The sequence below is a fragment of the Penicillium macrosclerotiorum genome, assembly GCF_028827735.1.
Source record: "Penicillium macrosclerotiorum strain IBT 26536 chromosome Unknown utg000003l_segment0_segment0, whole genome shotgun sequence".
In the NCBI taxonomy this organism is placed as follows: Eukaryota; Fungi; Ascomycota; class Eurotiomycetes; order Eurotiales; family Aspergillaceae; genus Penicillium; species Penicillium macrosclerotiorum.
Window position 1 is genome coordinate 5023603 of NW_026643083.1, and position 22318 is coordinate 5045920.

A 22318-nucleotide genomic window follows, 5' to 3' on the forward strand; every position below is an offset into this window, starting at 1 on the left:
GAGACGCTTGGATACTCCCTTTCTCTTGCAACCGGTCTTGTGACAATGAAGAGTCGTGTGCTACTTCATCCTAGTGTCGGATTCTCCAAGCCCATCCGACCGAATGGGCCGGCTTGCAGGACCGGGCGGTTCGGCTCAGACCAATAGCGTTGTTCTCTGGTAGCCGTCATGCTCTCATTTAGCATGGTGCCGGGGGCCAAGTCGATAAGACGGAGGGGGTCCAAGAAGCAGGGAGAGGAGAGAAAGCAAAATGGAGAGACAAGGGAGAGCGAGGAAAGTTGAGCCCAATGGCCGATGTCTGCCCAAGCCACCAAAGCACGACGTACAGACAGGCAGACGCCCGACATCCGACATTTACAAATAAACTCTCATCGAGCGGATGTTCAGGATAAGTAGGGTATTCAGGACAATCAATACATGATAACACGTACATCATCTCTAAAAATCTACCATGAATCATGAGGGAATGATAGAGGACAGAACATTAACATATAACCCCGTTTTGGTTCGTTATCTCATACTGCCAAAGCAGATCAACTGGAATCTCGTGAAATCCATATTCTATGACTGCAACAAACCCCAATGCTAGACAAGGATGGCACTAATTCAGTGGCGCCGGCCCTAGAACAAATAAAAGAACGCCCCGGTCGCAGAAGATTCCAAGAATAATAAAGGGGGAAAAATACAAAAGAAGATCGCTAAGCCAAACCGTGTGCTCATGATAGAAAAAAAAATTGAGGGCGCTTCAAGCCCACCCTCTTGGGGGGCCAAGAGGGTGGGCTTGGGAAAAAGAAGAGAAAAGAGAACCTAACGCCAGCGGACAACCCCCCTTTCACCGGAGCCCATCCTGAGCCCCCAGTGTTTGGATGCGAATGAATGCGGTGCCCGCTCGTCTGCTCCATCGGAGAGCAAAGGAAAAAGTTTGGAGCCAAAGGAGAGAACGAAAGATCAGAGAGCAAGGGAGAGAGCAGAAAAGACGAGAAGGCCCGCCGCCTACTGCGATGGTTGTACCAGCGGCTTCAAGGCTTCTACGCCGGCTTGTAATACCGCCGGATTGGACGTCTTCTTAAGGCACGCTGTCAGGATGTCGATGCCCCCAGCAGCTTGAACGGCAGCTTTTGCGCGGGCTCCGATCTCACCTGACGCCGTGCAGGTTAGGTTGCGTACACATACCACTCCACGGTGAACCAGAGACTCGTCCTCTTCTTGGCACAGGCCCAGCAACAGCTCCACGCCGCGGGGTCGTTCCAGGATGGCCGCAATAGCGGCGTCGTAGTCGGTCAACATTGCAATCGCTCCACCGGCAGCGCGGCGGGTGGCGAGATCGTCCGCATCGGTAAGCGCTAGTAGAATATGAAGTCGCTGCGCAGCGCGCTTGGAGGCGTCTGCGAATTTGACAATGCCTGATTCGCAGGTCATCAAGTTGCAGACCAGTTCACAGGCAGCCCGCTGCACACGAGTGTTGCTGGACAACAAAAGATCCTCGATGGCGGACCATCCTTCGCGTACAATGAGTTCGGCGGGGGAATCATCACGGGGGTAGGACGCAAGGTTGGTCAGAGCAAGGAGGCTCTCAAAGATGGGAAGGAGGTCACGCGGTTGCTCGGCAGAAAAGGTTGCGTTCTCGGACATGACCAAAAGCGAAAGCAAAGGGCGGACGGGTGAAGTGGCTTGGGGAAACCCAGACGACAGAAAGACATGTGAAGGGTCAACCGAAATAAGAATTCGAGCCAGCGCATGGGATGCAGTTTGGGTGGTCTCGGTGACAACCATGGAGTTACCCTGCTTCGGGATGGACAATCCTAAGAGCAACTTTATAGCACCTTGCTGAGCGAGCGTGCCTCGGGACTTTAGTCGTCTAGCCAGGACCAATAGGATCTTGGCTGTGAGTTCCAGGATAGAGGGCATGGCGACCCGACCGGACTCGACCAGGAGTTCCACGACTCCCGCGTCAATCAACGCACCACAGCGAGTCAAAACCCGCTCATCCTCATCTCGGGGGTCGATGGGGGCCCTCGCCTGACCGGTAGAGGCATCCGCATAATCCTTAAGCTGCGACATCTTCTTCTGCTCGTCGGAGAGGTTAGGAAGGAATTTGGTGAGGTTCAGAATGATCATCAGACCGCCGTAGAGCACCGAGGTGTTGGTGGTGTGCGTCTTCAACACACCGATCAGGTCGCGCAAAAAGGTAGGGTCCTTGGCGAGCTGGTCCTTCACCGATGGTTCGACCGAAGAGTAGGCTAATCCCTCAATAGCGTGAGAGATATTTTCGACCTTGGGTTCAGACATCAGTCCCTTAAACCGTTGCACCAGGTCAGAAACCTCTATGCTTTCCTCCTGGACCTTACCATTCTCGGTGGATGAGTGGGTAGTCTCGGAGGCTCTGACTTTGGCCAGAACAACCGCTGCTAATTCCGAGCCCTCATCGCTACCATTGGTCAGAGTGTGTGAAAGCCACTCCGAGAAGTTTTTGGTGATGGCTTCACGACAAGAGCGGTTGATGCATGCTGCGTTCAGCAGCTCCAGGACCGAAATTTCTACCTTGCGACGCTTCGCATCCCGTGTGGCCAAGGGGGTCAAGGATTTCATGAATTCGTCTGACAGGAAGACGTTGGCGGCTGCAGCCGGGGAGACAGGGAAGACGGCGGCTACCGCTGAAAATGCAATGATCAAATCGTCGAGGCGACCTTTGCTGATCATAGCCGTGATCAGTGCCGCAAATTGTTTCTCGCCGGCCTCTTTGGCCACTTCCAGGTATTTAGCCGTTGCCAACGTGGCTTGGCTGCGGAGTTCCAGCGGGAGTCGGTGGTCCAGGGAGGTAAGAATGACCTCGAAGGACTCGTCATCGATCAAATGCTGCAGTCGGTCTGCATCCACCGCGAGCAGTCGGGTGATTCCTTTCAGCGCCCGTCCGTCCAGATCATGGCCGGATTCCATCAATTTGGCCAGAAACAGCTGGAACAGCTCACTCTCGCAGTGGGAGCGAGCTTCCTCTGAGGGCCATACATTGGGGTCTAAGACCACCGTGTCCAAGCAGACAGCGGCCCCATCGCCACGATCGTAGATCTCATCGAAAAAAGTGGTGACGGAGATTTGCAGCTCATTCGAGAAGTGTTGGCGAACGCTCGCGTTCTGTCGCACAAGCCCCGAGATGATCTCGTCTTGGAGGGCCGACAGAGCATGGGCCCGCTGTCCTAACAGCAGCTTCAACGACTCGAGCGCCACATTCTCCGGGGGTTTCAGCCCATCCGTGCGAAGATATGCAGCAGCTTCCTTTCCGGCAGATTCATCCTTGCGAGTGGTGTAACGACGGCAGACGTCTAGGAGCGGGTGGCCATTTTCTTCTTCTTGCTGGATTTTGAGAAAAGCGGCCTTGACATCTGGGTGATCGGGTGCGATGGAAAGTGCTTCTCGGAGATTGCGCGATGCGGCCTAGAGACTCGATCCCGTATCAGTACCCATGCCACCGATCGAATTAAGGCCTTCGTCAGGAAATCACTAGGGAATCACGTACCTCGCGGTGGCCGGCGTCAACCAACTCGACAGCCTCCCGTGCCAGGTGAACAGCGCGCTCGTCGCCCGTTGCTTGAACCATTGCAGGGGTGCTGAGGAGCAGCACGCTGCGAAGACAGGAGAGAAGGTCCGAATATCGGGGATATCGAGGGAGGGGGTTCTCGCACCAGCGCGTGGAAGGAGAAAAGAAGGCAAGCGTGGGCGGTGGGAGCTTTTTTTTGGGGGTGAGGGGAAAAAAGGCGGAGAGGCGGAAGGCTCGAGTGGGCTCAGTTAACAGGGAAAATCAGACCGAGTGGGAGGAAGACCGATTTATCTGATCAGTTGAAGGGCGTCGAGGAGAAAAAGCAACGGGGTCCCAGAGGCTCTCTTCAGTCGATCATCTTGGCTCTTGGACATTTACTCCGGACGCAGATTACCAGCGCATACAGATTACCGGCGCTGCGGGCCCCCACCAACCGGCCAAGTGGCGGGAGCGGGGGTCCAGGCTGGTATCGGCGTATTGCGATGACCGCCTTAATATTACGGGACATGTTTACGCCATCGCGACCAGGGCCATTATCAATCGTTCTTGATAAGACCAACCACAGCGACCGACGCCCACACGTTGCTGATAATCATCTGCTTCGGGGTTTCATTGAAGTTCAATCTGCAGACACTGCAAGGCGTCCTGGCCTCGTCTGACTTCGAACTTGGTGTCTCTCGGAGGACAGAGTACACAGTATAGGACAGGGGGTCGATCCCTGTACCCGATTCCGATGGGGGGATGAGTTAAACGCGGTACAGAGCATCGGAGTCCGCAGGGGCCGAGCATGTGGACCGCATCTAGTGTTCCTATTTGCTTTTTCATTCGAGGTAATCTGAGGGAATCCATCCTCAAAGGTTCATTCCTGAACTCCAGTCTCCTGCATACGGAGTACACGCCGTCATAGCGCCTGAGATGCTCGTCCGCGTCTCCGATTGATCCCAGAGGCTCAGAACACTCGAAATAAATAGCCAAATGTGAGTCACTATATAAAGTAGCTGGTCAAATAATAGAAATAACACTTATAGATTCTCTCAGTCTCTGTGATAACCGGCAATGTAATGGAGAGAGTGTTGCAGGTTGAGATGATTTTCATTCGCATGTGCATGTACCCATCGAGCAATGTCAGTGTAAAGTATATATATATGCCGTGCACATATCGATAAGGATCCAGGCTGTGTTTCACGCTACATACGTATGTAACAAGATTATGATGATGGCTAGGCGAGGAGCCCAACCTAAGTATGATGGGCCTTGATATACTTAAAAATAATTATTTCTTCCCTGCCTCTTTAGATCAAACCCAAAAGGAGAAACTACTGTATCCTCACGTGATTCAAAATAAAAGAATCATCGGAGATCAGTGCCTAGTTAACGTCCCGTGACTTACCTTATCTGGGAGCTCACTCTTGAGTCTTCGCGTCGATCATCTTGCTTGCAGCTATATATACCGCACAAAGTCTGGTGGGTGGGGAACTCATATCCTGGCTGCCGCCGCATCTGCGAGGGTGTTTAGGCTCAGGCTCAGACTCAGTGATTGCTCAGTGTGATGATCACCTATGGCTAGTCAGCAACTAGCTCATAACTAGTTTACTAACTATTTCGTAGCAACTGGTCATAATGGACCCCTTTACATCTTCTTCCTTCCTTACTACTAATTTAACTACTTAGCTATTCTAGTCTCTATCCCTTAATTTCTTACTCTAAAGGCGACATAGCATTGAATTAGTAGAAGAGTTATCACTCATTAGTACTTCCCAGTCACGCATGCATTGTTCGATCCACTTCCACAATTTTGGAGAAGTGATGAACATATCGTTCCGAAGTTTCCGCGATGGTTCAACAGTATACTGGGTTTTCCATGCGGATATGAGGGTCAACTTCTTCGCGATTGTGTGTCTGAGATGTTTGTTTCGAAAACAATCTTTTTCTTCATTTTTGATACTCGATAACAGCTGATCCTCTTGTTGAACTTCCTGATACAGTCGGGTATAATGAGTCGAACGTCGATTTTGTAAGAAGTACTGCCCTAGATCATACTCTGAGCCGTGCATAGAGCGCCAAACACTAGCGAAAAGGCCATGGCCATCAAATGAATATAGACATAGGAGTCGACTTAAGCTCCAGCAGATCTGGCCTCGCTCAAACGATCCAAGACACCGGGGACTCAACTCCCTGCCCAATGATTTAGCCATAGAAGCAAGAAAGCCCTCCTGAAACTGGGAATTTAAATCCGAACTAATTATATCGCGATACTGCGGCAGCTCCGGTGTGGCCATTAGTAGAGATAGTCCATGCGGGATTGATAGTCGGCCCGTGAGGGAACAGGCACTATAAAGCAATAATGCGATAACCGTAAAGATTCTGCGTGTTCTATAAACGCAGAAGCAAGACTGTCAAAAATTTCGGCTTCAGAAGTGAAAGGGCCACGTAGTATGGTCAAGGAATATCGATCATGTAATAGATGACCTCGTGAGAGGCATTCCCTAATTTCAAAGGACTGGTTGTTCTCGAAGAGGGAGCCGATCGTTTCAAAACGCAATTGCAAAAGCTTCCAGGTAATTACCCCTAGCCGAAAGACAACTTTGGCTACTCCGGGGTTCCCCAGGTCGGATCCGAGTGAATTCAAAGCTTTTGACAGTGGCCAGCCAGGCGCCTCACTCATGAAAATAAACGGAACCCCAAATTCATTGTCCAATGACGCACTATGAACTATTAGAGCTAGTAAATAGTACAAGTTGAAATGAGAAGGTGTCACCAATAGGTGTGTACCTTCGGGACTGGGATATCGCTATGAGCCCCGAGGTATCGCAATGAGTTGGCTTTTATATAATTGAACAAACGTTCTGATAAAATGATGATGGATTATGTATACGAATTTTACCTCCCCTGGAATGTCATAACATGACGTTGTGATAGAGAGAGAGACCCCTAAAACACAAAAGCAAATGTATGGCAGTGCGATAAATACCATTCGCATTTTTATACAGAACAGATGTGTAACACCAGCGACCTAGCTTCATCTGCAATTGTATTATAGTAAAGCGCAAGTTTACAGTATCAAATCTGGCATTATACGTAGACATCCATATCTTACTCTGGAGCTGGAATGGTGACGGTTTATTGTAACGTTGGCCTTGGGCTTTGGTTTGAAGGGTCCTATTTACAAATTTATTTTCCTATATTATATTTATTTCTATTCTCCCCACTTTTTATCCTGGGTTACAGTCCTTTATTTGTATACCCTTTATTTATGCCTTATGTTCGCGTCTTAATCAATATACTATCTTTCCCTATTTTCCTTGAGTTTTTTTTCAATCTGGAGTCTTTAATGAGACTTTGAAAAAAAAAATCATTTTTATATTTGGAAGAGCAAGTAGCTAATAAAGCACTTTCTAGCTTATTAGCCCTTTCCTCGGATCTTGCTTCCAGCTGGGATCTGTGATCCTCTCTATCTTTTTTTTTTTTTTTGCTCTTGCTCTTTTAGAAGCCCTTCTACACCAGGTCTTGGCTTTCTTGCTATCGTTTTATGAGTATTTGATGCTGTGTATAGCATGTCATTCCACCAGCATCAAACATCCAACAGTTCTTAGAGAGATATATATTTATTACTTAAAGTAGATTCTTCCAATATCCCTTTAGATTCTTAGATTTTCCTCTTAGATCTTTTAATTAGAAAATTAAATCATAATTTAATATAATGTATGCATTTAAAAGAGATATAGATCTTAGATAGAGAAAGGAAATATAAGTGCGGCTTGGACGTTAGGTGGAAGTTGCAGGATGTTGGAAACTAGCCTAAAAGTGGTAGCAATAGTAGGAAACGAGCGGTAAGAGATGGCAAAAAATTCCATACACTAAATCTCCAATTACATCCGTATGCCCCAGATTATACTACGTACTAAGGCGTGAGATTCGGCTACTAGCGCGTGTATATAGTATCGTGCAGGATATTTCGTACAGCTTCGCTGTTGCGCGAAGACCATTAAAACGACCAATTTCAGGATCATAAGAGCGAAAAAAAGTTTGCCCTCTTGATTGGCCCATTTTTGTCGGGATTCAGAGCGAATTGGTGGCATGGTAAGAGGTTGAAGTTGGCGTATATGTAGAAAGACGCGATTTTGGCAAGGGTGATCCGCTCGGCTGGGTGATCCGGGCGGGAATTACGTTAATCAGGCTCAGTGAGTTGATCAGGTTGATTACCTAATGATCACTGGCCAGCTCTGGTGGGTCAGGGGCGTGCTCAATTCTACTCAGCGAGCAAAAGCGGCGAGAGGGTGAGCACTAGACCGGCAGAAGAGCGCCAGGCATTGCCAGACTTTATTTGGTATACATGCACCCAAGATCCTTCTTGTCGCAGCTTCAGTTGCGGCCTCCAGCCTGCTCCCCCCTTGGGAACTTTTTGAAATCAGGTCACCCTAGGGCTTGGTCAGCTCATCATGAGCCTCGGCCCTCATCGAACCCGCCGAGCACCATGAATTCCGTCGATGCCTCCGAGCATTATGAGCTCGGTGTGACAGGTCCGTGATTCGCTCTGACGTGCTTCCCAAAACCCCCTTCCCTCTATTTTGAGAATGACTACTAAACAAAGCTCCAGATCTCGCGCCCTCTCTCCTGACCGTCGTTCTCGATACCAACCCGCATGCCTGGGCCTTACTCGAAGATTCCCTACCTCTCTCCAAAGCTGTCGCAAACATTCTCGTCTTCATCAATGCCCATCTTGCTTGCAACTATGCGAACGAGGTCGCTGTTGTCGCATCACACAGCCAAAAAGCAGCATGGCTATATCCTTCACAGCACAATGAGTCCTCCAAAACATCCGCAGATCATGATGGGGACATCTCGATGAATGGAGGCGGAGCATCGAAAACCCAGACAAACAAATACCGCCCATTCCGCTTAGTAGAGGAACAAGTCACTCAGAACCTGAAAGAGTTGATGGACACGACTAGCAGTGACGACCTCCGCAGCAACACATCGACAATGCTAGCAGGCGCTCTAACTCTAGCGCTCAGCCATATCAACCGACGTACAATTGCCTGGGCTGAAGAACATGGTGGCGCCGATCTAGAGGAGGCAGCAGCGGAAGGCGGCGGCACCGGGGCAGCGCCGCCCGCGCCCGGTCGATACTCGGCTTCAAATGACGACGAGCGGCTCCAGAGTAGGATCTTGATCGTCTCGGTCAGCGGGTCCAGCGATTCAGCGCACCAGTATATCCCTGTCATGAATGGCATATTCGCCTGTCAGCGGTTGCACATCCCGATCGATGTGTGCAAGCTCAGCGGCGATGCGGTCTTCCTGCAGCAGGCCTGTGACGCTACCAAGGGCGTGTACATGTCCCTGTCGGAACCGCGTGGGTTGCTCCAGTATCTGATGATGGCGTTCTTGCCTGATCAGCGCTCGCGGAAACACTTGGTGCTCCCTACTCGGGTGGATGTGGATTTCCGTGCGGCCTGCTTTTGCCACCGACGTGTCGTGAATATCGGCTTCGTCTGTTCCATTTGTTTGAGCATATTCTGCGAACCGCCTCCAGAAAGTACTTGTTTAACATGTGGAACTCCTCTAGACATAGGTGATTATGGCGGGAAGCCTGCTCTTATACCGAGAAAGAAGAAGAAAAAGAAGAGAGCCAACGGGGCCTCGGCAGTGGGAACTCCCATGTCAACGGGAACACCAACTCCTGGCCCTTGACAATTCGAAAGAGGTATCTACAAGAATCAAATTACCTGGACCCCTATTCTCGCTGGACTCGAGAAGGAATATATGTGCCGCAATGTGATCAAAGAAATGTCGAGCAGATTCTTGAAATTTCTAGGATTTCTAGGGAATTAGAAATATGCACATGCAGGCAATAGCCTAAGCAGTTTGGCAAGCAGAAAATTCTGGCTGAGAGCGCGCATGTAGTCTCCGAAGGAGAGCACAAATGGTCAGACCGGACCAGACGATTGCGCGGCGATGGCTAGGAGGAAAGGATGCCATTGAAACAACTGAGCAGACCTGGTCGCTATGCAGAACGCAATGCCGAAAATCCGTAACATAGAGAGCCAAGAGAAGAATAAAACTGAATTTTAGTGGAAAAGGCGTGATGAGTAGAAGGGGCCAGCACCAGAAATGAAAGCGTCAACAGACGCTCTGTAGTATCACTAGAACCACCAGATATGGTGTTTGAGGTGGAATGCCTGTCCTTTAGATATCTTGGTCAGGCTTTCGCTTCTTGCTGTCCTTCGATCTGGTCGACACTCTCCGTCAGCATCTATAGACGTTCAATGCCATATGGTTGAGTTTCATGCGCGCGACCACTTACTTGCCGGGACGGTACATTATCCCACCCTGGGCAACGGGACCCTGTCGCTGGTTGCGAGACATCAAGCAAGAAGGCACTGTGTCTAAGCTGGACATCGAAGCAACGGCCTGAAGTTGGGATTAGTGGCTCAACCTGACCAAAAAAATTTTAAAGGCCAACTCACAAATGACTCCGTGTTGTGAGCGAAGTAAAGGGCGATGCCATCAACGTTCTTCTTGACACACATGATACCGATGGAACCAGCAATCTCACTGTGCTTCACAGCTGGATGACCTGAGCAAATAGTCAGCTTTTAACATGGCTCGAAAATATTCAGATTGAAGGGGTCCTAACCGATGAACTCTTTGATTACCATTGCACGGAGAGCTTCATCCTCAGTTACATTCTCGAAAGAGCCTGCAGAACCCATGCGCTGACTGTAATAGACGCGAGTTGCGGCGGTACTAGCAGCGAATGTTGAGGCAATATGTTCGCCAGTTCCAGAGGTGACGGCAGCCACGGTGGTCTGTTCGGGATCAGAGGGGTCGGCTGGGATGACGTGGGTGCCAATGCCAATTAGTGCTGCAGGCCCTACCCGGCCTCGATGCTTCATACCAATTCCCCCGGAAGAAGATCCTGCTGCAATGTTCCCAAACTTGTCGATCGCAATCGCCCCCACGGTGTCATTGACCGCGTCCCTGCGCACCTCAGCTGGGTTATTTACATCTTGAACACGCGACTCTTCCGCCGACAAATAGGATCTGGCGCGAGCCGGCTCAAATGCATCGGGGGTAGAGGTGGTTGGACTGATAGGAGCGGAGCGCGCTTTTGGAGGTGATCCATCCATGGATCTTCCATTCTGTAGCTGCAGAGGATCGTTGACATCGAGATTGATAGCATTGAGATTTGGCATCTCAGCCCTAATCGATTCCTGAGCACCTGGAGCCATACGGGTAATGCGAGTCGTGATAGGGGTTAATGGTCGACGGAGCCAGGGGTTAACAGGCTCTTCCTCAGGATTCTTAGGGTTTTCTTCTTCCCATTGCTGGATCTCACGACACCAGGTCTCATAGCGCACCCGCGAAGACGGAGCGATTAGGGCATCGTCGGGGACAATGACAACCGAATTATTCCAGGCAAAGTCGGCGGCCCCTTCTCCGACAAGAAAGTTTGGGGGTATTCGAGACATTCCTGGAGACTTATGGGCTTGATCATAGATTTTGCGGGCCAGCATGATGGGGTTTTTGACAGCTACAAATCAACAGTCAGAATATAAACCATCCATGCGACGAAAGGCAATCAACAAGGTTGGGATTGGAAGACTTACTGGGGACTGCTCCGGCGGCACCACTCCGACCTAGATGATCCATGATGGATGCATCGCCTTCCACCACACCTTTGACATTTAGGTTGCTGCCATATCCAGCATTGGTGATTGGGGCATCCTCGAGCACCATGAGGGCAACTTCAACGGCATCAACCGCAGTGCCGCCATTCCGCAAAAAAGCTGTTCCTGCTTTGACCGCCCTTTTCATAATTATCAGTATGGATATCATAATCTCAACAGGCAATTGCACTTACTGTTGACAAGCTTCAAGATGCTTGGACTCATTTTCGCGGCTGTGATACCCGGCTCCCCCATGCACGAAGATGGCACAGAGGTCCTCGTTCCGTTTGTTTTTCCCCATATTGACTCGCGGAACGGAAATTGAGAGAATGGCAGGGCTCGAACACGTCGAATAGCCAACACCGCTGCCGCTCTTTGCGGAGAGAAGCTGGGTGAAGAAACAGCGTGTACAACGTCGGATAAAAGTGGAAACAAGAGAGTTGAAAGCCAACACAAGATGCTTCCTGTGCACCGTCTGATCTGAAATCAGAATTGACTTAATCCACCGTGACGATCCTGTATGATAGCAGGCACCACGTGAAACCAACTTTCCAGAGCTGCTACACCTTTGAGAATCTGCCGTGAGGCAAGAGGTGAGAGCTGACGACCAGATCGGTTCTAGGAATGAAAAGTATGAATGCAAAGAACGAATGAAAGGACTATGCCGCGTAGGACACGTTCCATTAAAGGATAGTAGGATTGCAGACGTGGAATAATAGGTCAAATGTGTAGGGCAGTTGACCACACGATATCAACAATGTGGAACTAAACTGTTGTGGGCGGAGATGCATTATGGCCGTTGCTCCTTCCGATTCAATTCATTTCAGCAAAAATAAAATTTTAGGCAATGGCGGAACATTTGTTAATCTCCATACCGCTTAACCTGCAAGTATATTTCTTAACTGCGGTGACATCCGCACTTGCTAAAGTAAACCGATTTTGATGGCACATGATGTCGACGTGACCGCCTCTTAGGTAAGCACCTCCCCGCCTTGTCTGCCTAAGCTCCGCCACGGTTGACTTCACCACCCCCCTTCTAAAGCACAAGACTCCATTCCTCTTTGTGACCGGATTGGCACTGAGACCCATTGTCCAACATGGCGTCCCAAACACCAGCCGTTGTCATGGACAAGTAAGTTGCGCTCCAATGCCGGAATTGACTCCAGACTGACCGCAGCTCTCTAGCGGAACTGGTTACTCCAAGCTTGGTATGTATCGTATATGTGGACTTGTGGTTATAACGACAAGATAGTCGCGAGTCTGAGAGTTGTGGGCTTACAGTATGTGCCTTTTCGTGCTCTAGGATTCGCCGGTAACGATTCACCCTCTTTCGTCTTCCCGACTGCAATTGCAACCAAGGCCGGTGCTGGAAGCGCTGGGAGCTCCGCCGGTTCTCGACCTGCAGTCGCCAACAAGCCTGCATTCCTGGGGGGTAGCGGAGGTGCTAGCTCGCACCTGTCTGCAAAACGTGGCACTGAGGACCTTGATTTCTTCATTGGTGATGAGGCCCTGGCCGCAGGCAACGGCCCCGGCTATGGCGTCAACTACCCTATCCGACATGGACAGATTGAGAACTGGGACTACATGGAGCGATTCTGGTCAAACTCGATTTTCAAATATCTTCGTGTTGAGCCCGAAGACCATTATTTCCTCTTGACTGAGCCGGTAAGACTGTGGAACTTCTACAATTCTCCCCGCATAGCGTGATTTTGCGGAGACAAGAGACGGTGCTAATGTTGATTCGGGATCAAAGCCACTTAACCCCCCCGAGAACCGTGAAAATACTGCCGAGATCATGTTCGAATCCTTCAATTGCGCCGGTCTTTACATTGCCGTGCAAGCCGTACTCGCCCTCGCCGCATCCTGGACCTCTTCTAAGGTTACCGACCGGTCATTGACCGGTACCGTGATTGATTCCGGTGACGGCGTCACCCATGTTATTCCCGTCGCCGAGGGCTACGTCATCGGCTCTTCGATTAAGAGTATCCCGATTGCAGGACGCGACATTACATATTTTGTGCAGAGCTTGCTGCGTGACCGCGGTGAACCGGACAGCAGCCTGAAGACCGCCGAGAAGGTCAAGGAGGAGTACTGCTACGTCAGCCCTGATATCGTTAAGGAATTCGCCCGTTACGACCGTGAGCCTGACCGCTTCCTGAAGCACACTGTGACTTCGCCCAACGGGCGTAGCGTGTCCATCGACGTGGGCTATGAGCGTTTCCTCGCCCCAGAGATCTTCTTCAACCCCGAAATCTATTCGTCTGACTTCTTGACCCCACTCCCCAATGTTGTCGATGGCGTTATCCAGTCCTCGCCCATCGATGTGCGCCGAGGCCTGTATAAGAATATTGTGCTGTCTGGTGGCTCAACTCTGTACAAGGACTTTGGTCGTCGTCTACAACGTGATATCCGTCACCTGGTTGATGCTCGTATCCGTGCATCCGAGGCTCGCAGCGGCGGTGCTCGCAGTGGTGGATTGGATGTTGCGGTCGTTACACACAAGCGCCAGCGGCACGGACCCTGGTTTGGAGGCAGCCTGCTGGGTCAGACGCCCGAGTTCCGGAGCTACTGTCACACCAAGGCCGAGTATGACGAGATCGGTCCAAGCATTGTGCGGAGGTTTGCGCTTCTCGGTGGGCCCGGCAGCTCGTAGGGTGGGTTTCGCAGTTCTTTTCATCATGTCCTTTTGTCAGCGATGTAGCTGGACGTTTTTGTTCATAGTCCGTTAGTTTCCATCTCTTTTGCCCCTTCTATTCGCTTTCCTTGGTACTTTCATCGAATCCTTATTATTCAAAGCGGGCGACATGGCGCTGGGCTCTCAGCAGGCTGTATCTGATCCCCGAGTAGATAGAGGGAAAATGGGTCTTGTATTCTGTGGTATTTGAAGAAGATATGAAAATGTAAACGTGATCGATTCCCGTGCTCTTTTTTTGATATTTCCCTCTCCAATACCAACGCCGTGATTAAAAATGCGGTATTAAACGTGTATCTAATGCAAAAGATCTCCTTGTTCCAATTCAAAAACTGATCAACTTTTCGGCCAAACTGCCTAGTCTATGCGGAGTGTTTCGGGAATGAAGTTCGGTTGAGAATAGCGACACCTTCAACGTGCCCCGTCTGAGGGAAGAAATCGAATCCACGGATACTCTCTATCTCATATCGCACGTCTTGCTTCTCGCTACCCTGGACCATGACTGCCACATCTCGGGCCTGAGTGTGAACGTTGCAGCTAACGTACACAACACGGCGGGGCTTGAACTCAAGCAGTTGCTGAAGGAAATCTTCCGAGCAGCCTTTGCGAGGAGGATCAATGACCAGAAGAGTCTGGTCAGGAGGGTAGGGAACATCCTTGAACAAGACTGCGGCATCTGCAGCAGCAAACCCAGTATTTGGAAGGTTGTTGGCACGAGCATTGTCACGCGCGCAGACGATGGAATCCCCTGCAACATCAACACCCAGGCTGGACTTGAAAATGGTGGAAAGGGTGATAGTGAACAGACCCGAGCCTGAGTATGCATCAAGAAGATATTTGATGGGGGTGGGATCTTGGTCATTACCCGGAGGCAAGGCCTGGGAGCGGATAAACTCGGTGAAACCAGACAGGATGGAGTTGTTGTTCTGGAAGAAACCGCCGGCTTTGTTGCTGAAGATAAAGTCATCAACATATTCGATAGAAGTGGCATTGTTGTCAGTGACACAGCGTTTCTCTTCAATATAGTTCTCACGCTCAACTCGGATCACCTCACCGGTGTCGGCACCTGGGGTCGAATTGAGTCCGTTCATATCTTTGGCCTCAGTTTCAGTTTCTGAGGTCTCCTTTGGAACGCGTGCGGTAGATTCCCGCATAAGAAGGGTTGCGCCTTTCTTATAGGAGCGGATGTTCTCAGCAACACGTTTCCTTTCACTCTTGAGACCACGGCGGACGATGTCCGTTCCCAGTGGACAGTCCTCAATATCCATATCCATTCTCCGGTTCTTGTAAGTAAAGCCAATCGGTGGCACCTTGACTTCCTCTGGTTCCTCCTGGTTTGGCTTCTTTTTGCCAGCTCCTTGGGCAAAATGAGGTGTAAGTTTAGTGCGATATCCATATTGCATGGGAGAAGGGAAAGTCTCCCCAATGGCGGGGACCAATTCGGGGATGAGTCCAGAGAAATTGGCATATGCTTTCTCTACAATGCGCCGCTTGTGCGCAAGCTGGTCTTCATACGACATCATCTGCAATTGACAACCCGAGCACTTTCCAAAATAAGTGCACCCGATAAGCGCATCATTTCTTTGGGGACCGGGCTCAATCACGTTGAGAAAGTCGGTCATGGTGTACGACTGGGCAGGAAAGTGTTTGATCACTTTCACGCGCACCTTATCTCCTGGAACGGTGAAAGGGACAACATAGACATGATCTTTGTTTTCGGAAAGTGCGAGACCATCTCCAGTCGACGAAATATCGGACACAGTCACGTCAATCTCGGTGAAGGTCTCGGGGAGAGTGGGAGCAGGCGGGGTCGCATTCTCGTCGTTGGACTCGTCTTGTTCGGGTCGATTGTTTTTGATGAGATGGTTGATATCGGTCAGCAGGACTTCATCATGGGCACTGCTCTTGTCATTGGCCTTCGACTTCTTGCGTCTCTTCGGGTCGAACGGCCTTTTGAAATTGCCCGGCATAATTGCTGAAAGAGTTGGCGCAGTCTGGAAATGACGCTGCGGGGAGAAGGTTGAGACAGGCTGGACTCGGTGGAGACAAGCACGGGCAGACCAGCTATAAGAGAATCGCCAAGCAGACTGCCGCAGTGCGAACATATAAAATTGAGACAGAATGGAGGAAATGAACGAATTCGCAAGAAAGTTGTAGGCCCTCGAAATTCTGGAAATTTATTAGAAACGCATCTGCGGAGACGGTGATTGGCCCGACCCTGACCGCCCGGGAGCAAGAAATTCCTCCCGACGCTACCACTTCCACTGTTTTCTCGCCAGCGTCGTTGCACAGTTTGTCGCGCGTTTCCTTTTTTTTCTTGCAGATCTCGGGGCTAGCGGTGCTGCTAGCTGATGAGTCGAAGCTTTCTTTTCACAATGAGTCTCGCCCGGCCAGCACGATGCCTGTTCTGCAGCTTCTCCCGTGCTGCCACGCAGGGCACGCGAGTCCCCCGTCGCCAATTCCACCCATCTCCCGCTCAATTGACAAACCGGAAACCCAAGTTCCCGAATATCAAGGCTCCCGAAGCCCAAAGTGCTTCAGGGCTGAAGCCTGAGGAGTTCAAGGCGTACTCGGAGGAGGAGAAGGCACACCTGGCCAAGGAGTACTCGGCCGCGCAGATGGAAGCTATCAAGGCCGGCGAGGCTGCCATTGACCCGAAGGACTTGTCTGAGCAGTTCAATCCCCGTGACGACCCTATGAAATTCCAGTATGTCGACGACTTTTCCGTGATCGAGCCCGGTGTCGATAAGCACATGCGCGCCCCCCTGTCCAACGCGGACCCCAATTTCAAGCTGAAGACCGAAGACGATTTTGTCGACGACTTTGCCCGTTTCTTTATCGAGGCTCCCGAGAATGAGAGTATCAAGGCTGAGGACTTTGTCAAATATGCGGATTCCCTGCGCTTGACTCACGGCAAGGAAGAGAGCGAGTTGAACCCCCACAGCTCCCTGGTGCCCGATTTGTTCGGCCCGGGTGAGACCATTGATGACCCTCGCGTGGAGGAGCGGAAGACTGCCGCGGAGAAGGGCGAGAAAGAGCGGTCTTTGGAGGCCGAGGAAATGACCGATGCCCTGAAGAGCCTTCTCCTCTCCACAGGCTACACTGAACGCCAAGTCCGTGAATTCCGGACTAAGACCCTTGTCTCTCACAGCGTCGTGAACCAGACCCGCTTGGGTAAGGTTCGCCGTGCCTACCGCCTGACTGTTGCTGGAAACGGTAATGGTCTGCTAGGTATTGGTGAGGGCAAGTCCGACGAAGCGGCCGATGCGAAGATCCAATCGCAGTACCGTGCCATCCGCAACATGCAGCCCATCCCCCGCTATGAGAACCGCACCATATTTGGTGATGTGAAGGGCAAAGTTGGTGCTGTGGAGTTGGAGCTGATGCACCGTCCCCCAGGTATGCTCCACGCAACATCCGATATGTTGCTTTCACAAATGCTAATCGAATATCTCCACCAGGCTTCGGTCTCCGCGTCCAGTATCTGATCTACGAAATGTGCCGTGCCGCTGGTATCCACGATCTCTCAGCGCGAGTTAATCGCTCCCGCAACAAGATGAACACCGTGAAGGCTGCCTACGAGGCGCTTATGAGCCAGAAGAACCCGGAGGAGGTTGCTCGGGCCCGCGGAAGGAAAATGATTGATGTCCGCAAGGTGTACTACGCAGGCAAGGTCTAGAGACGGACATCTTGACAATCGACTGAGCCGTGTATTCTCGGCGTGTATATAACTAGGTTTCTTTTCTCTTCTCGCCTTGTCTTGCGCATGTACTTGTATCTGTATTCGTTCATATGTCTCAAAAGGATAAATCAAGTCGTCAAATCATTGGCAATTCCGTGCCTAAGCAGTATTCTGTATATCTGTACAGGTGAGCCCTGACTATTCAACCAGGTGCTTACATTTCCCCAACATACATTTCCCCAACACCATTTCAAGGCCTGCCCCCTCTCATATTTCAATAACACGCCAGTTTGCGAAAGAAGTCAAGTATGGGTATATGAAAAAGCAATCGAGTAAAAACCTCGAATATCGTGAAAAAGCCGAAAAGAACACTCGCAGCGTCACTGAAAGGTCATATCTTCCTCTCCGTCGTACCCTCCTCCGTCGTGGTAGTCCGGATTCTGAAACTGCTGCGTCTCCTCGCCCTGTTGTTGTTGCTGCTGCTCCTCGTTTTCGTTCCAGATCTGCTGCTGCAGAACTATGCTGTACACGCTCGCCTTGAGGAGCGTGCACACTGTCGCCGTCTTCCGCTCCAACAGACGCATGCCATCAAGGGTCATGGACGCGGGGGAGCCGGCTAGATCGGATATCTTCTCAGAGAGCTGGGGAGGCGCGAATTAACTTGCTGGCCAATACACCAGCTGCGAATGACTGGGTACAACGCTGCGCGCGGCGCGCGCGGGGAGGAAAAGCCTTCGCTTACCTGGTTGACATTCCGCAGTAGTCGGGAGTATTCGTCGAGGACTTCCTGCTCCAGCTCCGAGACGAGCGGATTCTCGCCTAGAAGGGGATTATTGGAGCGGCTGCGGCTGTAAGGATCGTCTGTTTCGGATTGCTCTGGTGGGATGGGAGGGGTAGTGGTCGCGGGGTCGGGCTCGGCGTAGGAGTAGTCGTGGGCGTCAGGGTCTTCAGAGGCTGCAAAGGCGGACATTATGTATGATGGCTGTTGTCGTCGCCGTGGGCCGGCAATTGGTTTGTAGAGAGAAAGTTGAGGTTGGTCGACGTAACTAGTTCAACGCGGTAGTTTGTTGTGACGCGGATCCACGTTTTTTAGTGGAGCGGAACTGTCCCACTCATCAGGTACCAACAACGGGTCTTGCCACAAGGGACTTGGAATCAACACGAAAGCAAATAAAGAACTTGTTTACAAGGTTGAACAGATTATTATTTTTAACGCGAATCATATTACTATTTTGAGTCTTGAGAAGTAAGTAAACGCATACCGCGGGGTAGAGCGACCTCATTTCCAAAGTACAGCATATCGAAAGACCAAGATTGAAACGAGCATCGTTAATAAAGAGTAAACTGCGCCATGAAGGACATAGAGTATTGCAAAGTAGAAAGAAGAAAAACAAAATAAAAGTAGAAAACCAAATAATCCGGAGGCGAGCACCGCATGGGAGTAAAAGAGGAAAACACAAAAACGAATTCATATCCTAACGCCGCCCGCTGCATGGAAGAGGAAGTAACCGGATGTATATCGCAGCTCTTAGCAGAAAAAAGATGATCAGGACGCAAAGCACGTCGCGAGAGGTCATGACACAGGGAGTGAGGGTCGCATAAAAATCCAGCGTGGTTGCAAGGGGGTCCTTCTGTAATCGTGATAATGCAAAATGCAGGCACGACATAGCCACATCAAAAAGCGAGAATCTTGAAATCAGAAGCAGCAAGCATACATAAATCGATCCAGAAGGCCCCGAAAACAAAACGACATTCCCATACACCGGGTGTGCAGCTCTTGATAATGGAGAAATGAGAAACAGAAATAATTTCAAAATGCAGTCGTCAATGCATCATGGTCGTCAACGAGCCGATGCCCAGCCGGCTGCCTCCGCGCGTATGTTGGAGGAGAAGCAGAAAAGAAAGGAAACAAAATACAAGATGGGCTTGACTGGAAGAGTAAGTTCACATGTCTCCCTCGTGATGGAGGGTGACACTGTTGAATTCTTCAAAGGGATCGTTCAACTCGCCATTTGGAGTGGCTAGGCCCGAGTCCATGGGAACTCCCTTCATCTTGGTCGGATTTGTCCCGCCAATGTCCACGCTCGCGCTCTCCTTGACATTGCGGAAGTTCACAGTGTCGGTGCCAGCACGGCCTTGGTGAGGTATCATGGGAGGTTTCATGTGTCGAATGAGTGCCCATTGAGTTGTCCGGAAGAAGGGGTGGGTCTTCACATCCGAGGCACCAGCACGAGCACCGAGGCGCTTGGTCTCATCTTTGATGAGCAGTTTGCGGATTAATGACTTGCAAAGCGTTGAGGTTTGCTGGGAACCGGAAGGCTCAGGGAACGTGACATCGTCCCGCAGAATACTAGCAAAGGTGGCGTTTCGGTTCTTGCCCTTGAAGGGCGTAGTTCCGTACAGCATCTCGTAGATCAGAATACCCAGAGTCCACCAATCGACGGCACTGGTGTGGCCGCATCCCTTGATTACCTCGGGCGCAATATACTCCTCTGTTCCCACGAAAGAGTTCGTACGGAAGTCAGCAATGCATGACTTGGTATCAATTGTAGGCAGAGCTGTGGTGGAGTTGCCACCACTTCGTCCAGGAATCATGGTCGGGGCACCGCCAGGTCCAGACTGCTTGGATAAATCGAAGTCTGAAAGCATGATATGACCGGATTGATGTAGGAGAATATCTGTAATGAAGACGTCAGTTATGCGCAGTCAAGATAATTGATTGGCGGTATTGGGCGCCATGGACATACTCTCTGGCTTAAGATCGCGGTAGATAAAACCCATCAAATGGAGGTACTCTAGGGCGGCAGTGACCTCGGCAGCATAGAATCGAGCCGCATCCTCGGAGATACATTTTCCTGGCCGAGTTTGCAAGGCTGAAAAAAAGGTAGAATGTCAGCACTGGATACCGCAGACTTCAATCTTGGGGTATAGAAGATACTCACTCCTGAAGAACTCCCCACCACTGCAGTATTCCATGCACAGGTACAAGTAATCCTCAGACTGGAAGCTATGATACAGAGTGACAATGAATGGATGGTTGCTAGTGGCCAAGATTTCCTGCTCAGCCAGGGCACGCTTGATCTTGTTGCGCTTGATCATTTCCTTCTTGCTCAGGACTATTGACTGGTTAGCATGTGTGGTCTTGACGAACGTGAAAGAAATACGGGAAAGAATTTCACTCACCTTTCATGGCATAGAGACGACTAGACTTTTTTTCACGAACCAAATATACCTTGCCCACATCTCCCTTGCCAATCAATTTGATCTTATCGAAACTAGCAGGTCCAACCTCGACATTGCGCACCTTGATCGAATTTGAGCTGTAGGTACGACGGAAGCCGGAATCACTCGCACCAGATATCCTGCTATCGACACCAAGAGAAGGCACAGCCAAGGCAGCGTTCTTTTCATTGCCGGAGGAGGGCAGGCCTACTGAGGCATCAATCCCGGGGGCTTCGACAAGAGGCTCCTTGCCCATCTCAGCAGTCTGGGGGCGGTCGTCGCCTTGGCCGTTGGCAAACAGCCCCTGAGCATTCGGGGCGGAAGCCACACGGCGCAGCTTACGTGCCAGTTCCTCCTTGTTGGCGGTGGTAGCCTGCTCCACAGCAGAGACCCCGGTGACCTGCAACTCGGGGGTATCGGGAGGGGAAGAAGGGACGGACCCATCATTCCGGTGTCGTAGGGCGGGCTGCCCCTGATGAGCAAAGTAGGGATTGGCAGTGGCAGTGGGCGAGACGCCGTCATCTAGCGGATTGCCCTCACTGGCCACTGTCGTTGACCGATTGCGACCGATGGTAGGGAGGAATCGAGACTGGCGGAAGGCGGACTTTTCGTTCTTGACGGGAATTTCCTTCTCACGCTCCCGGTCATGACTCGCGGGGCTGCCGCCTGTGGACGAGTGACTACTGGAGCTGTTGATGCGGAAGAAATTCTTGATCTTGGTCGGTAGGTGGCCTGACTCGTTGGAGTGTTTTCGGGATGGCAGCGAGAGCCCGGGGAAGTTCCCTCGCTTTTCGTTATTTGTCATCGCCGACGGAGTGGACGCAAACAGCTGCGTCATGGCGTGAACGGGGGACCGAGGATATCGAATTGACTGCCTCGCAATGAGAGAGGGAGGAAAGAGAGGATGAGAATGACTCCCAAAAAGCAAAAGTTGCGCAAAGGCAAAGGCGGTGGCGGGGCGGGTTGGGAAGGGCCCAGAAATCCCGATGGGGATGGAACCGCGGGGAGGATGAGAGGGGGAGACGAGGGGAAAAGGCCACCGTTTGGGCACAAGGGCATAAACGAGGGCTATTCGAACGAATGGAACGAGAAGTTCAGACGACAGCCGGGTGCATCAACGACACTGCATCGTAGCCGACGGAACGAAGGTTGCAGGGACAGAAGGCGAGAGAGGGAAGGGGAGTTGGCGAGTGGAGAAGGACGCGGAGGCCTGCTTAGTCACCCCGATGACATTCCCCGTTGGAGTTTGATAAGCGTTCGCCTTCGGGACTGTAGAAACACTCAAGAGGTATCGGGTACTACTAGTCGCCGTTTGTCCGTCTCAGCAAATGAGGCTGCGTATACCTAACATCGACTTTCCAATGCCGATCACCCTTGCAGTGTATTTATACATCCTGGTCTATATTTTTCCACCACGATGGTTGCCCTTTTGTTCGCCATCGAATCCACTCCCGAGACGTTCCAGCTTGGCTTACCCACTGGTTTCCACTAGTTTGGCCTGGTTCGGTTGGTGGCAC

The 22318-nt window shown here is 51.0% G+C and overlaps 8 protein-coding genes across 8 annotated transcripts; 3 read left to right on the forward strand and 5 right to left on the reverse strand.

Moving 5' to 3' along the window:
- Positions 1-993: 993 nt before the first annotated feature.
- On the reverse strand, positions 994-3595 carry N7462_004711 (UNC45-central domain-containing protein; the record flags this gene model as incomplete). The annotated part of the gene is made up of 2 exons (XM_057076437.1): positions 994-3432; positions 3515-3595. The coding sequence occupies 2 exons, from the start codon at positions 3593-3595 to the stop codon at positions 994-996; spliced, it is 2520 nt and encodes an 839-aa protein (XP_056935942.1).
- Positions 3596-8009: 4414 nt separating this feature from the next.
- Positions 8010-9226, forward strand: N7462_004712 (TFIIH/NER complex subunit TFB4; the record flags this gene model as incomplete). The annotated part of the gene is made up of 2 exons (XM_057076438.1): positions 8010-8055; positions 8133-9226. The coding sequence occupies 2 exons, from the start codon at positions 8010-8012 to the stop codon at positions 9224-9226; spliced, it is 1140 nt and encodes a 379-aa protein (XP_056935943.1).
- Positions 9227-9841: 615 nt separating this feature from the next.
- On the reverse strand, positions 9842-11506 carry N7462_004713 (threonine aspartase 1; the record flags this gene model as incomplete). The annotated part of the gene is made up of 5 exons (XM_057076439.1): positions 9842-9946; positions 10003-10112; positions 10173-11069; positions 11146-11345; positions 11400-11506. Coding segments are annotated over 5 exons (1419 nt in total), but the record flags the coding sequence as incomplete, so codon positions are not given.
- A 796-nt stretch (positions 11507-12302) lies between these two features.
- N7462_004714 (actin-related protein 3) lies at positions 12303-13858 on the forward strand (the record flags this gene model as incomplete). The annotated part of the gene is made up of 3 exons (XM_057076440.1): positions 12303-12337; positions 12465-12870; positions 12908-13858. 3 exons carry the CDS (start codon positions 12303-12305, stop codon positions 13856-13858), a joined length of 1392 nt encoding a protein of 463 aa, XP_056935945.1.
- A 401-nt stretch (positions 13859-14259) lies between these two features.
- N7462_004715 (tRNA (uracil(54)-C(5))-methyltransferase) lies at positions 14260-15867 on the reverse strand (the record flags this gene model as incomplete). Its single annotated transcript, XM_057076441.1, has 1 exon — positions 14260-15867. The coding sequence occupies one exon, from the start codon at positions 15865-15867 to the stop codon at positions 14260-14262; it is 1608 nt and encodes a 535-aa protein (XP_056935946.1).
- Positions 15868-16272: 405 nt separating this feature from the next.
- Positions 16273-17576, forward strand: N7462_004716 (mitochondrial 37S ribosomal protein uS5m; the record flags this gene model as incomplete). Its single annotated transcript, XM_057076442.1, has 2 exons — positions 16273-17296; positions 17359-17576. 2 exons carry the CDS (start codon positions 16273-16275, stop codon positions 17574-17576), a joined length of 1242 nt encoding a protein of 413 aa, XP_056935947.1.
- A 383-nt stretch (positions 17577-17959) lies between these two features.
- On the reverse strand, positions 17960-18549 carry N7462_004717 (DASH complex subunit DAD3 family protein; the record flags this gene model as incomplete). The annotated part of the gene is made up of 2 exons (XM_057076443.1): positions 17960-18220; positions 18322-18549. 2 exons carry the CDS (start codon positions 18547-18549, stop codon positions 17960-17962), a joined length of 489 nt encoding a protein of 162 aa, XP_056935948.1.
- A 974-nt stretch (positions 18550-19523) lies between these two features.
- Positions 19524-21639, reverse strand: N7462_004718 (putative serine/threonine protein kinase (Nrc-2); the record flags this gene model as incomplete). Its single annotated transcript, XM_057076444.1, has 4 exons — positions 19524-20257; positions 20327-20452; positions 20522-20695; positions 20763-21639. The coding sequence occupies 4 exons, from the start codon at positions 21637-21639 to the stop codon at positions 19524-19526; spliced, it is 1911 nt and encodes a 636-aa protein (XP_056935949.1).
- Between the last annotated feature and the right edge of the window lie 679 nt (positions 21640-22318).